A 14,532-nucleotide genomic window follows, 5' to 3' on the forward strand; every position below is an offset into this window, starting at 1 on the left:
TGATGCAATAGTTAAAATGGCAGAAACATATCGTAGCGGACAGAGGCATATCTCAAATGTCTGGAGTCCATTAGCTGCAGTGGTCTGCTTGTGTGTCTGTTTGTCCGTCTCCACTCATTAAAACAAGCAAATTAATTATTAAGTGTCGCTTACCTTGTGCTACTGAGCTCCTGAATGGATAACTGCAATTTCAGCTTTTTATTTTCTCTCAGTGTCAAGTCTTCATGTTTTAGTCTCTTCCTGACACCACTGCGGTGGTTTAAAATGCATGGACTGGAGAAATTGGGGGCAGATGTTTTAGGAAGAAGCCCCCTATGGGTTTAGTCTTTAAGGTTCAGGATTTAGTCGCTACGCACTTCACTACACACTTTTTATTGAGTTGTCCTCAGTTGTGTATTCTCATTTGAAGAGATTAAAATGACTCAAACTTCTGTACAAAGAACAGAATTATGACTTCTCCCCTGAACCTCATACAGAAAATGAAACTCGATCAGAAATGTTGCTAAGTAAGGGTTTAACATGTAGATTCAGAAAGAGGAAACAACATCAAAAAAGCAATGTTTATTCAAGCTATTGGACTTTAAAATAAGCAGCAAGGCAAGATACACTAACAGAGATGTTCAAGTAAAAGATTAGGCATTTTCTCAGTAAATTATTTTTTAAAATACAGGTGACGACTATCTGTCCAATTTTTCATAGTAACAACCCACCAGGCTTGATCCCCATTTCTCTTTTATATCCCACCCCACATTTCGTGATTAACATCTCTCTCCGTTTTCCCAACCCAAAGGGTGCTCATCCCGTCAAACAAAGTAGCAGAATCCCTTAACATGACAATATAGCAAACTGATCCAAATTCTGGACTCTGCTTGGGAAAGTGAATCTGTCAATTTTTTACTTGAACATTTGGACACTTGCCTTCAAAATATGAGGACACACTGAAGAAGGCTCAACTTGTGTTGTTTTTTTTTGTTTTTTGGGCTGATTGATTGCACTTTCCTCAGTCATGGTAAAGCCAAATGAAAAGGGAGTTATTTAAGGACTCCAATTTGCTATAGAATTTACACTTTTTGCTCATTTTGTGTTTTTTCTTTCTGTTAATTTTCTATTTTTTTTTTTTACATTTCTCCCATCCCAACATGGACATCGTTGGGACTACTCATTCCACTCCTTCTTTATATTTAAGTTCCACTCCCAAGACAGGTGGTCGGTTTTGTCATCATCTGTGAAGTAGGACTTGATGTGGTAGCAGCCCCTCACCAGCATGCCTTTTGGTGCTTCTTCTACAGGGGTCAAAAACTCATGCTCCTCTGGACGAGGTCCATAGCTGCCCACCATGTACACATCCTTATCCACTGTGGAGAAAAAAAAATGAAAATAAATAATGTGTTAGTTGACACAGCAAGTGAGACCAGTACAGAGCACCTTACCCTATAGAGGAGATCGTTATCTAAATGAAGGTGCTACTGTGGATGAGCTCTGCTTTGAACAACTTAACTACTAGCTAACCAAAGAAGCTGACAGAGTTTCCAATTTGAAGTGATGTCTGCTTTATGACATGACATATGTGACCTGTAAGTGTTGTCTCACAGCCCCCAAACCCTTGACACAACTTTACAAGCTCAGTTCCAGTGCAAACAAATATTTTTATTTTACAAATACCTTACACAGGCCTCTTTATTTCAGCAATCCACAACTAGAGCACAATTTTCTTTTCGAGGTGAGCTTTGCCCATCTTTTTCCTCAATTCAGACTCTCTGGTGGACAGAGGTGGCCCATTTTATGCCAAGTCAGGTGGAAGCGTCGGAAAGTAGGCACCGCCCTCTCCTGCAGCTCCACCTATTGGTTCCCACAACGCTGCACTGCTCCAGGACTGCAACTCCCAGCATGCCCTACATACACTTGAATGGGTATACTGGTCCAGGAATGATGGCACCCACCATGTCAGGGGACACATGCACACTTTGGAGGCTGTCCACCATCCTGGGCTCCCTTCCAGGTAAGGGAATGGGGTCTGTGGGGGGGTTTTTAAGTATTCTTGGGTAAGTTTCTACAAGCTCTGCAGAACTGCTTTTGAGCAGTTTATCCCTTTCTTCCTGGCTGATCCTCTCAAGCTCCGTTAGACTGAATGGAAAATGTCTGTAAACTACATTCTTCAGGTCTCTCTGCATGTGTCATATTGGGGAAGTCTGGGCTTTGGCTAGGCAACTCACGGGCAGTCATGAACATACCCCCGAGCCACTTCAGTGTTGTTTTGGCTGTGTGCTTCGGGTTATTGCTGTGCTTAAAGAAGAACTGTTGCCCCATTCTACAGTCACGTTTTTTATTGTCCTGTCTGTATTTGAATGTCTTCATCCTTCCCTAAACTCTGACCAGTCTTCCCCGTCTCTGCCACTAAAAAGTACCCCAAAAGAAAGATGCTATCACCACCATGTTTCACAACTGGGCTCGGATTAGGTAGGCGATAAGCAGTGCCTGATCTACTCCAGATGCAGTGCTTGCAGTTCTACCTAAAGAGTTCAACTTTAGTCTCATCAGACCAGGGGATCGTTCCTCTTGCTGTCAGAGTTCCTTAAACGCTGCTTGGCAATAGTGGCTTCTGTCAAGTCACTCCACCATAAAACGCCAGATTGATGGATTGCTACTGAAATGGCTGTCCTTCTGACAGGTTCTCTCATCAGAGCAGAGGACCCCTGGAGCTCTGTTAGAGTAATCATAGGGTCCTTGGTCACCTTTCTAGCAACAGTCACTCATGGCCAATTACTCAGGTCTGGTCAGATGGGCAGCTCTAGTGCTAGTAATTCCAGATGTCTTCCATTTCACAATTATTGAAGTCACTGTGCTCCCAGGAACACTCAAAGTTTTAGAAGTGGTTTTATCCCCTTGCCCTGATCTATACCTCACCACAATTTAGTCGTGGAGGTCTACAGAGAGTCCTTGGACTTCATAGTTTGGTTTTCATCCTGACATGCAGTGTGAAGTGTAGTACCTTCCATATACAGATATGTGTGTGTGCCTTTCTAAAAGACATCCAATCATTTCAATTTGCTTCAGGTAAGTTCTGGACACATCTCAAGGACAATTAAAAAGAGCTATGGCAAAGGGTCTGAATACTTATATGAATAAGAGATTTCAGTTTTTAATTTTTATTCAGGTTTTACCATACTTTTATTTTTTAACTTCACCTCTTTGTTGTCTGGTACAAATCTTGTAATCGATATTTAACCCACTTCCTATTGTCCAAATGACTTGAAATGTTGCACACTTACTCACTTCCAATGACAATACGTGAATCAATAATCAGTTTCACTAATTAATCCATGTTAATTAAGAAATGAAATTTTCATATGAAGAATAGTTAAAGATCTCACCAATCGATGGCGCTAGTAACGGATAGAAATATTAAAGGAAGTGTTAAAATATCGATTACAAAATTGTACTAAAACAAACCCAAGACTATAAAGTTAAAAATAATATAAAATAAATACTTTAAAAACCATTTAACTTTATATATACATACATATATACACACATTATACATATATATATATATATATATATATATATATATATATATATATATATATATATATATATATATATATATATATATATATATATATATATATATATATATATATATATATATATATATATATATGTGTGTGTATATATATATATAAATATATATATATAATATATATATATATATATATATATATATATATATATACACATACATACATTGTTAATAAAATGTTTCTGAAAACATGTTTTCACTTTGTCATTATGGGTTATTTAGTGTAGACTGGTGGACAAAACTAATAAAACTTTTTATTTTAAAATAAATCTACAACACAGTGTGCATAAAGTAAAGGGGCCTGAATCTTTTCCAATTCCTCTGTAAATATGTTGGCAAGTAATACCAAATCCTTTTCTGTCATGTAAAAGGCCATCATAAAAACTCAGCTAGTTTTACCAATTTACTATATAGACATTGAAGACATCAAATTCGTTTGTTTGTTAGAATAATGTCACAATATTTCTTACCTCTAATTCCTTTCCTATATGTGTGATGAACATATTTCAACCCAGAAACAATCTCCTTGTTAACCTGATTTGGGAATAAATACAAAAATTAGAAGTAAAATTAGAGATTTGGGCTATATTATGTATGCATTCCATCCATCAATTATCCAACCCGCTATATCCCAACTACAGGTGTCACGGGGGTCTGCTGGAGCCACTCCCAGGCAACACAGGGCGCAAGGCAGGAAACAAACCCCGGGCAGGGCGCCAGCCCACCGCAGATGTATGTATTCCATTTTCATAAATATCCAAATTCCTGTGATGTAGAAAAACAAAATCTTGGAAAAAAAAAAAAAACAAAACAAAAATCCTAGCTTTTCAGTCAGCAGCAAGGGGTTGATGTTTGCTTAAAAACAAATTGCAAGTCACAAAAAAGGCAAGTTTCACATTCAAAAGTTGAAGCTTAGGAAAGGGGTCTTAAAACCATGCACAATGCCTGCTATGACAATACAGCAACCGGACAGACGGACAGAAACAGCATACAAGTTTCCTGCAGTAGAATATCCTACTGAATCCAGAGCTCAAGGTCCCTCATGCTAAGAACAAACATAACAAAAAAATCTTTTGTTTCTTCATTTTGTTTGCAATTTTCCATAGTGATGAGTGAAATGGGTAAGTTTTGATTTCATACAGTTTTTTTGAAATTGACACCAAAAATGATTTTGCATTTAATTTCAATATTGTGAAACGTGAGGGTCACTAAAGAGAGTTGATTTAGATGATTTCAGATTGGCATAGAAGACACTGAATATCGCTCCCAAAAGCCACATCTACAGTTCTGTGATTTCGTGTGTTCTTTTCTGCAGCTTTGTAATACATGTAATCTGTTCTACATTGGTAAAATCAGTTCTATTTATGCCTCTGGTTCACAATATTGCAATGAACCATGGTGCGTTTTTTTTTTTTAAAAACATGACATGCTGAATATTTTCCATACAAAAGACACACCAAATACACCAGAGGAATGGAGCCTGCTCCTCCACCGCTTCCAAGTGCCCTTAGACAGCAGCCACCCTTTGCTGTTTCTTGGTTTCCATAGAAGAGGTTGACGATACGCAATCTCTGTAAGTGCCCAGGAGCTTCAAGTGTCTTTTCTGTCTCTGATGCATCTTTAGGACTACAATCCCACAGAGATTTTAATTTCACTGCATGTTGTACCTTCATAACTATGTGTGTGACGAATAAAACACTTCAGTCTTGAAAGTGGAGATCATACTAACAGAGCAGGTCATGGGACTCAACAAAACACCTACACACGACTGGAAAGGACACCTGTGACTTTTGTTTGTCTCAATGGTGATCTTTATCTAAATGACACGTAGAGACACACAGAATTAATGCAGTGAAATACTTCCAGACAAGAACTAAACACCTTTCTTGTGTCAATGGTACAAATTTCACTGGAAGCAAAATACAGTTTGTTTCATGAATTTTGCTGTGAGTTCAAACTCTAAAATCGTCAGCTCACATGAAAATGGCTAAACAGATTGTCACAAAAGTTGGCATGTGCTTTGCCATTGTTACAGCTCAAAACACAGATTATATAGGAGGATACAATGTCCTCTGGGTCATTTTCAACCCATCATTGGCATTATTGGATCTCATTTTGTTAGTTTACCATATACTGGATAATAACATTCAGGAATGAATCTTTTTAGCTCAGAAATGTGTAGGCTTTAAGAAAAAGAGCCTTAACTTTACAAAAAGCAAAAATGTTTCAAACTGTTATATTTTCGTATAATTGCTACATACATTGAATATTACCGTGTCCTTTGGGTCAATTTTGACCCATCATATGCTTTAGTTTTATTCTTTATTTAGGACGGTTTGTTTGCTCACAGGTCGGCACGGTGGCGCAGTGGGTAGCACTGCTGCCTCGCAGTAAGGAGGCCTGGGTTCGCTTCCTGGGTCCTCCCTGCATGGAGTTTGCATGTTCTCCCCGTGCCTGCGTGGGTTTCCTCCCACAGTGCAAAGACATGCAGGTTAGGTACATTGGTGATCCTAAATTGCCCCTAGTGTGTGCTTGGTGTGTGTGTGTGTGTGCCCTGCGGTGGGTTGGCGCCCTGCCCAGGGTTTGTTTCCTGCCTTGCTCCTTATGTTGGCTGGGACTGGCTCCAGCAGACCCCCATGGCCCTGCAGTTGGGACATAGTGGGTTGGGTAATGGATGGATGTTTGCTCACAACTCATACAACCATCATAGAAGGCACCATTACAGCTCAGAAATATGAAGGGTCTTTGTAAAGAGACCTAAAGTTACAAACAGAAAAGCATTTTCCAAATGTTGCAATTTTGTACAACTGCTACACATTTTTGGACACTGCCATGTCCTTCAAGTCAGTTTTGACCCACTATTGACTGTATTGCAGTGTTTCTCAAACACTGGGTCACAACCCACTTTTGGGTCACAGGTTGCCACCCGAGTTGCGAGTTGCTACAGCTACAATGGTAGTGGGCTGTGGAAGGTCTCTGCTCCAATGATAGCACTTGATTTCCCAGCCCTGCTCTGACAATCACATTCAATCCACCAAGGTGGACCACTGCAACCTGAGGCATTAACCGAGGTGGAAATCCCCACTTCGCTCTGATGTTTGTGCTCAGTTCTCCATTATGGGTAGGGAGTGGGATTGACACATTGACAGGTCACAAAAGACATTTAGATCATTTACATGGGAAGAGGGGCAGAAACATTGAGAAAGACTTCTTTAATAGATGTTCCTCTGGATTTAAGGTGCTTTGTTTGTTCACAACCCCTAGAAACAGCCTAAATGTCATCTGGCTTAAACATAAGATTTATCGGTTAAGTTAAAGTTAAGATGGTCAATCAATATAAAGTAAAATTGCGGTGAAACATTTCATGCCAAAAGCACCTAAAATTGGATGGCAACACTCAAAGCACACCACTGAGTCAGTCAGTTTTTCGAAGACAGGCCCCATGCTATAGCAGGTATGCATTTGTAACCACAGCTTCCAGTATATTTCCAAATTTCCTGTGAATCTGTTCCAACTAGACTTCCAAGTTTAAGGTCAATTGTCTATATTTTATGTTATTTTTTTATTCAATCTTACTGATTAATTATAGGCAATTCATGCAGCCTGGCAGGTTGTGGTCACATTAAAGCATTTGAATTTGCCTTAGGATGCTCCCACCTAGTGGTCTCAGCTGGCACTACAACACCACCTAGGAAATACTTTTTAAAAAAAAAAAGAAAAAACTTGGGTGCCAAACAGAAACTACTCAAATTCCTTATGGAGCTCTTTGTGGCATAAAAGAGAGAGGATCACATAATGTTAATACTGATGCCTTTTTCAAATTTGGCTTTGTTCCAGCCATGCCACCTACCTCACGTCCTTCTTTCCTCTCTGCCAACCAAACATTCCCCATCAATATAGAGGGCTATTCAAAATGAAAGAGCAGATTTCAAAAATGTATTCAAACAAACTGTATAAGACAGAAACACATTCCGCACATCACCGGATAGAGGAAAGTTCAAAGTTTAAAAGCCCACCTAAAAGGTACAAGTGAATGCCATCCAAGCGCTATTTCTCATTTATAGTATAGTAGCATTTCCACTTGGAGGTCCGGAGTTACCTGAACGACACCATTCCAGGATGATGGATTGGAAGAGGTGGACAACAAGATCTTGCTCATCGTCTATGGACTCCCATGTCTCCAGACCTTACCCCTTGCAATTTTTATCTGTGGGGGTACATTAAAGAAAGAGTGTTTGTCCCACCTATGCCCGCTAATCTTCAAGATTTGCGGCATCGAATTGAGGAAGCTGTGAATTCAGTAACTAGGGACCAGTTGACTAATGTGTGGCAAGAAATGGTGTAGCGTTTTGATATTTGTCACACTACACGTGCTGGTCGTGTTGAGGGCATTCAGCCTCAAGGACCAAACTTTGAACTTTCCTTGATGTGTGGAATGTGTTTCTGTCTTATACAATTTGTTTGAAATAAATTTTTGAAATCTGCTCTTTCATTTTGAATAGCCCTGGATTTTTCAGGCATTATATGGAGTGACATCTTATCCAAAGCTTGTTTTTTTTTTTCTTGCATTGTACCTGATACTTCTGAGAAGGGCTCTACTAGCAGCCATTAAATGAATAAAGAAAGTACAAATAAAAGATAGAGCGATGGATACGGTGGATATAAAGAACTGCTTTCCATTTTTCACAAGTTTTGTTTTTTTTTCCCCTCATAATTCCTTCTTAGTGCTCTGGAGATTCCCATCAAAATTCAAATTTTCATAATATCATTGGTAACTTCTAGCATATCAGCATAACTGAATAATGGATGAACATCAAGCAGCAGCACTAACCTTGAAGTGGATTTTCACTCTGTACTCAACCCCCTCCTTTAACACAAAGTTCTCCTTCTTCAAAGCTTCAAGGTCTCCTGCAGGGAGAGAAAAAACATTGACTGGTGCCATCATGGTATCATAAGTCAGGGTTCTTCAACTTTTTAGTCTCAGGACCCAAATGTGAAAACTGATACCAAACTGGGAGCTAAGGATAGGATTGTTACTGTAATGACATCTAACCTATGCATAGACAAATAAAATAATGCATACATCTCACATGAATATTATTAAAAGAGAAAAGTGGAAAACAAACATACCGTTTATAAAAATGTAATTATTATTAAAAACAGGAAATAAGTTCACGAGGTATATCACTGCTGGTGCAAATGCTTAGTGTAATATTTAGTAAAGCTGAGAGAAATCAATTATTTCTTTATAACGAGTGCAGGATGAGGATGTGACTATTTCTGAAAGGATGGTCACTTAACTTAGATACTTAACTTATGGCACAAGATAAGGAATAAAGTAGGTGAAAAATTAATATTAAATGCAGTACTACAAAAAAGTATTTACAAAAGTATTTATTTGTAAGTAAATGGCATCTATTCATTCATTCTTCTAAGTGAGTTTGCAAATTGTTCAGCCTATCCCAGTCTTCAATTAACAATTCGATAAACTGAGTAAAAACAATTGAATCATGTAGCTAAATTATTCCTAAAATATTAATGAGCTATTTGTATTTTACACTGGAGAAATTTGATGAACAACCTGGAGAACAGTCCAGTTTGAAATGTTCGGTTGCCAGTTGGCGTCATGCTCAATGCTGAAGTCCGCTCTACTGCTTGTCACACCTTTATCATATTTTATGCTGTTCTTACAATTCTCTACGGTCCAACAAACACATTATTTACACTATCAATTGGTTATAGGTTATAAAAATTTTAGTCAATTGCTGGACGGCACAGTGGCGCAGTGGGTAGCGCTGCTGCCTCGCAGTAAGGAGGCCTGGGTTCACTTCCCGGGTCCTCCCTGCATGGAGTTTGCATGTTCTCCCCATGTCTGCGTGGGTTTCCTCCCACACTCCAAATACATGCAGGTTAGGTGCATTGGCGATGTGTGGGTGTGTGCCCTGAAGTGGGCTGGCACCCTGCCCGGGGTTTGTTTCCTGCCTTGCGCCCTGTGTTGATGGGGATTGGGGACAGCAGACCCCCCAAGACTATGTAGTTAGGATATAGCGGGTTGGATGATGGATGGATGAATGGATGATCAATTGCCATGAGAAGGAATTTGTCCTCACCGAGGCATAATACATTTTCTTTGCACTTCAATTACAGATTAACTGGAGATTTGATGTATTTGCTGTTTTCGATGTTTGATAACAGCAAACAATTGATGAGGCCCCAATCAGTGGTGTATGACCACTGAAACTTAATTTTGAATAAAACAGTCCCACTTCTATATGCTGTATACTGTATCTCCACCATATTTTCTACCACACAACACCTTAAAGATTGTCACATCTTTGTGCCTAATCCATTATTTTACTAACAACATTTCCAAGTAGCACTGCAGTCCCTTCACTTCACAAGCTTGCCTGTTCCCCTCTCTTATAAGTGCCTTTGCTTGTCAGTCATCGCAGTTTGACTGTTTCTCAGGCTGGTGTCGTGAGAAATATTAATTATATTTTTGTACTACTGAAATGAAAGTGGGCAGCATGGAGGCATAGTGGTAGCGCTGCCGCCTCACAGTAAGGAGGCCTGGGTTCATGTCCCGGGTCCTCCCTGTGTGGTGGTTGATGTTCTCTCCATGTCTGCATGGGTTTCCTCTGGGTGCTTCAGTTTCCTCCTACAATCCAAACTCGTGCAAGTTAGATGGATTGGCCATGTTAAACTGGCCTTAGTGTGTGGGTAGGTTGTGTGTGTGTGCCTGTTCAGGGTTTGTTCCCATCTTGCTCCATATGTTTTCTGAAAAACACTCCAGCATTCCCTGTGGCCCTGTTGAGGACTGGATGGGTTATAAAATGACAGACTGAAATGAAAGCATTTTGTGAGGTGTCAGCAGTGTTGTTTATAGGCTACATCTTAAACTACATACTACTGCAAAAATAAAACGGTAAATAGAGGGTGGTATGCTAATTGGCACAAAATTCACGCCTGGACAAACTTGACTAATTTTACTACACAATCATGTGGCAATCCTAACAAACATATCCTCGACTTAGTTTAAGAACCATTGCCATTAGTTCTAAGGACATTATGCATTAAAACAAGAGAAACAAAAATGGCAAAATAGGTTCATAATATGCAAAATGATTTGCACAAATTGCAACTCTCCCTCCATCAATTACTTAAGTGATATTTCAATACTGGTTGGCATTACAGTATTGCACACAAGTTGTTCTACATTCATCTTTAGTAACTGTAAAAAAAGGTGTTTTATTATATAGTAGATATAGTAGAAATTACAAAATCCAAAAACTGAGATCTGTGTATTCAGTCCTTCTGAGGAATCTGCTTGGACAATTTGGAGGGTTGCCATCAAGTCTTAAATATAGTAAGGGAAGACTGGCTAATATACATCACTATTCCATTGTTTTATTCTGCACCATAATTTTTGTTTATGAATTTTTGCATAACTTACACATTACAGCTCCCAAGAAATGTGAGCAAACTCGAAAAAAATCAAGACAATAGCCACACATCTGAGTACATGAGTGTGCACAAAACCAACATGTGAGACTTTGAAGTGAAGGAAAAAATGCAAAAAGCTGTCAAGCTATCATGTTTGAAAAGATAGATGAAAAAAGAACGAACCCGTGGGAGATTTCATGAATTGCTCTTCACTCTTTGATCAGCCTTTATCTCCTGACAGTTTGATACAGGATAATTGGATGCATAATAGAAAAAGAAAAAGCGACGATTCAGGATACACCAGCTAGAAGGGAAAACAGGTATTTCCTATTCTCACCAAATGCATTTGTTTGGAATGGCTTCAGGGCAAGAAGAATAAATAACAGTTGGCCGCTGTCTCTGTCACAAGTTGATAACAATGTTGAAAAATATGCAGGGACAGTGTACTTCAAAGTGAACTTAATATATTCTCACCAAATGTTTAGAGAAAAAAAAGAAAAGAATTGTCAGTAACTAAATCAAAATTGAGTCTATTTCACAATTTCAAGTCCACACTGGCAAAAAGCTCCGGATGATGGCTGCCAACCATTTCTTGGGACTCACCCTGCGCTGCTATTTAAAATCTTCATTCCAAAGTTCACAAGTGTAGAGGAGATGACAACCGAGTCCTGGTGAATGTAGTATTGGCCACATGCATACACATATGTATAGGACTAAGCCAATTATGAGTTTGAAATGTGAAGAACCACCCCACCCATATCTGCAGATGCTCTTAAACCCAATGTCACCAGACAGCTTATTGCTGGAGATCTAGTGTGATAACTCTGTTAGAGCTGGCCCTGAGGCACAGTGGCCAAAGTCAGCTATTTAGAAAGTATTGTTGCACCCAGACTGGTCAGATGGGCTGAGAGTTAGCATCATGGAAGCAAAATGTGAAGAGAAAAACCATCAGTTGGAAGGGCATGTTTAGGTATACTGTATGTAGATTTGTTGGTCTAAAAATGCTTCAGCCAATGTATACAGAATGAATTACATGTCTTCTAGCCACTTGTTTGTTTTGAAAACCAACTTTTTAAATGCCGAGTCAAGGGAAGCCACAGAACATCTAAAAAGCAACAAAAACAAAAAACAGAATCCAGTGCTTGAAGGGCCATATGTGCAGTACTTTCCAGGTATGGCACTCCTGTATTATATTAATCTATTAACCCTGAATGATGTGAAGAAGGCGGCCAACATATATTTGTTTTTTTCCCCACAAATGACATAAGGGAGATACAACGAGTGGAACGCAAAATGACAAATAGAGTAGAATGCAACAAACAATGTAATCCCTGTGGGCCTAACTATACTGGCTATTGACCCCAGTCTATTATGCTCTACATGGTGGGGTTTTTTCACTTGCCCACTAATGTAGTACAAAGTATTCCCAAAGCTGCCACCTGTCTCTACCTTCTTCAATCTCTGTCTAAATTCACCTCTCCATCAATAGACTTTGGGAGTTTATGGGCTCAAAGTGAACTTAAACCTCATCCCAAGGCCATTTCTGGCCAAGTCTTTCCCAATTACAAGGTCCTGCTCTCTTAAACTGGGCACATGTGCTGCAGTCTCCCAACCTTCTCCTAACACCCATGGCATCTGTTGGGTAACATGCACTTCTAGCGCCTTGGCACAGCATTGGCCATTCCCTCCAATGTTGCCTTCTTCGGTTCCCTTTTTTAATTTTTGTGCCATTGCTTTTAGCAGCTTGATGGCATCTCTTGTGGATGGGAATCCGAGACACAGCAAAAAGACGCAAGGCCTCCATTAGCTTCAAAAAAATCTTTACCGGCTAGGTCAGGCCTCACTTGCCCTACCTAAAAAAGGCTTTACCCCAATGAGTCTTAATCCCAATTCCAGTGGCCTTCCTCATGCTTTGCAGCCTCAAAAGGGATTTTATCCTCAAGAACAAACTTAAAATGTCCCAAAATCTGCCCTAAAGCTCCACAAAAAATGGATGACCATTGATCTTTGTACACAGAAAAGGCTGCAGAATCTTTTCTAATGAACCATTTATTGATAGAATAGAAAAATACAAGCAAAATACTCAAAAGAACAGAAATAGGCAAAAAAGTTGCCTAAAAGGCAATTCTAAGCAAACATGACCAAATAGAGATGCCAAAAGTGAAATCAAGTGCCATCATGTGGAACATCAAGGATTTGAAACATTCTTCAAATAATTCAGGAAACATTCAATGAATTTTGTATCGGTGCTTGTATCGGGTCCAGACGTTCAACATAATCAATGACGTGTGAATCCTCGCAGCCTATCCTCATTACAAGGATGGTTTTGGCTCATGGCTTGAAACACAAACCGGGGAATTAGGAATAAGCCTTTGATGGAGTGCAGTAAAACAGAACGGCCAATTATCTTGGCGTGCAGATCTTCGGGATATGGCAACAAAACAAAACTTGAGTACCCAAACGTAATAAAACAGCACATACATAGAAAAAATTGGGACATGGACAGGATTTAAGCACTCAGAACTTGGAGCTGGCCACTGTGCCTCTGGGTGCCATCTTTGATGTCCCAAATAAAAAAAAAAAAACAAAATAAGCAAAGCTGACAATCTAATGATGCTTAATGTGAGATGAACTGGGAATCACATGTATCACATTTTACCTGTTAGATCCATCGTAATAGGTCCAGGGGCCGCATTACACACCAAAGTCAGACGTGTCACCTGAACATTTGGGGCAGAAGGATCTGCATAAGAAACATGGAGAAAAAAGAAACAGTTCTGATGAATGTTGAACTCCCAGCAGGCCCTCCAGTAAGGCTACTTGTTCAAATTAACCATAAAAAGGACAGAATCCCTTCAATATGTTTGAGCTAAATACCTATGTGCTGGTCATCAGTGGAGTCCCTCAGGGGGTCTGCCCTAGGTCAGCTACTTTTTCTGATTTATATTAATGACATTCCGGTAAAGTTAATAAAAACTTGTGAAATTCACAGGTGAAGCTAGACTTGGAGGAATGACAGACACTGAGGAGGCAGCAAAAACAATTCAAAAAGACTTGGATGGAGCTGTGAGATTATTTGGAAAATGTATTTTAACAAAGAAAAGCATAAAGTGCTACACATTGGCAAAAGGAACATCAATTACAAATACAAGATGAGAGACACTGTTCTGAACAAAGCGATCTCTAAAAAGGATTTAGGGGTTGATGTTGACACAACATTTTCATCATCTGAGCAATGTGCAGGCAAATAAAATGTTAGGTTATATTGTACAAACTATTGAATATAAATCTAGGGATTTTATGCTCAGACAATATAATGCATGACTGAGACCACATCTGCATAATAGAAAAAGAAAAAGCAAGGATTCAGGATACACCAGCTAGATTGTAAAACAGATATTTCCTATTCTCACCAAATCACCATTCATTTGGAATGGCTTAAGGGCAAGAAAAATAAATATCAGTTGGCCGCTGTCTCTGTCAAAAGTTGATAACAATGTTGAAAAATA

General features: G+C 39.2%; 1 protein-coding gene across 3 annotated transcripts in view; it reads right to left on the minus strand.

Moving 5' to 3' along the window:
* Positions 1-546: 546 nt before the first annotated feature.
* Positions 547-14,532, minus strand: part of arhgdig (Rho GDP dissociation inhibitor (GDI) gamma) — a 93,650-nt gene continuing 79,664 nt past the window's right edge. For all 3 annotated transcript variants that reach the window (XM_039774539.1, XM_039774538.1, XM_039774537.1), the window contains exons 3-6: positions 13,683-13,766; positions 8,412-8,488; positions 4,051-4,114; positions 547-1,355 (exon numbers count right to left, since the gene is read on the minus strand). In XM_039774539.1, the coding sequence (XP_039630473.1) occupies positions 1,156-1,355; positions 4,051-4,114; positions 8,412-8,488; positions 13,683-13,766 (425 nt within the window). In that variant the 3' untranslated portion in view covers positions 547-1,155. The remainder of the gene's footprint in view (positions 1,356-4,050; positions 4,115-8,411; positions 8,489-13,682; positions 13,767-14,532) is intronic.

This window comes from Polypterus senegalus, chromosome 13 (assembly GCF_016835505.1).
Source record: "Polypterus senegalus isolate Bchr_013 chromosome 13, ASM1683550v1, whole genome shotgun sequence".
Lineage (NCBI taxonomy): Eukaryota > Metazoa > Chordata > Cladistia > Polypteriformes > Polypteridae > Polypterus > Polypterus senegalus.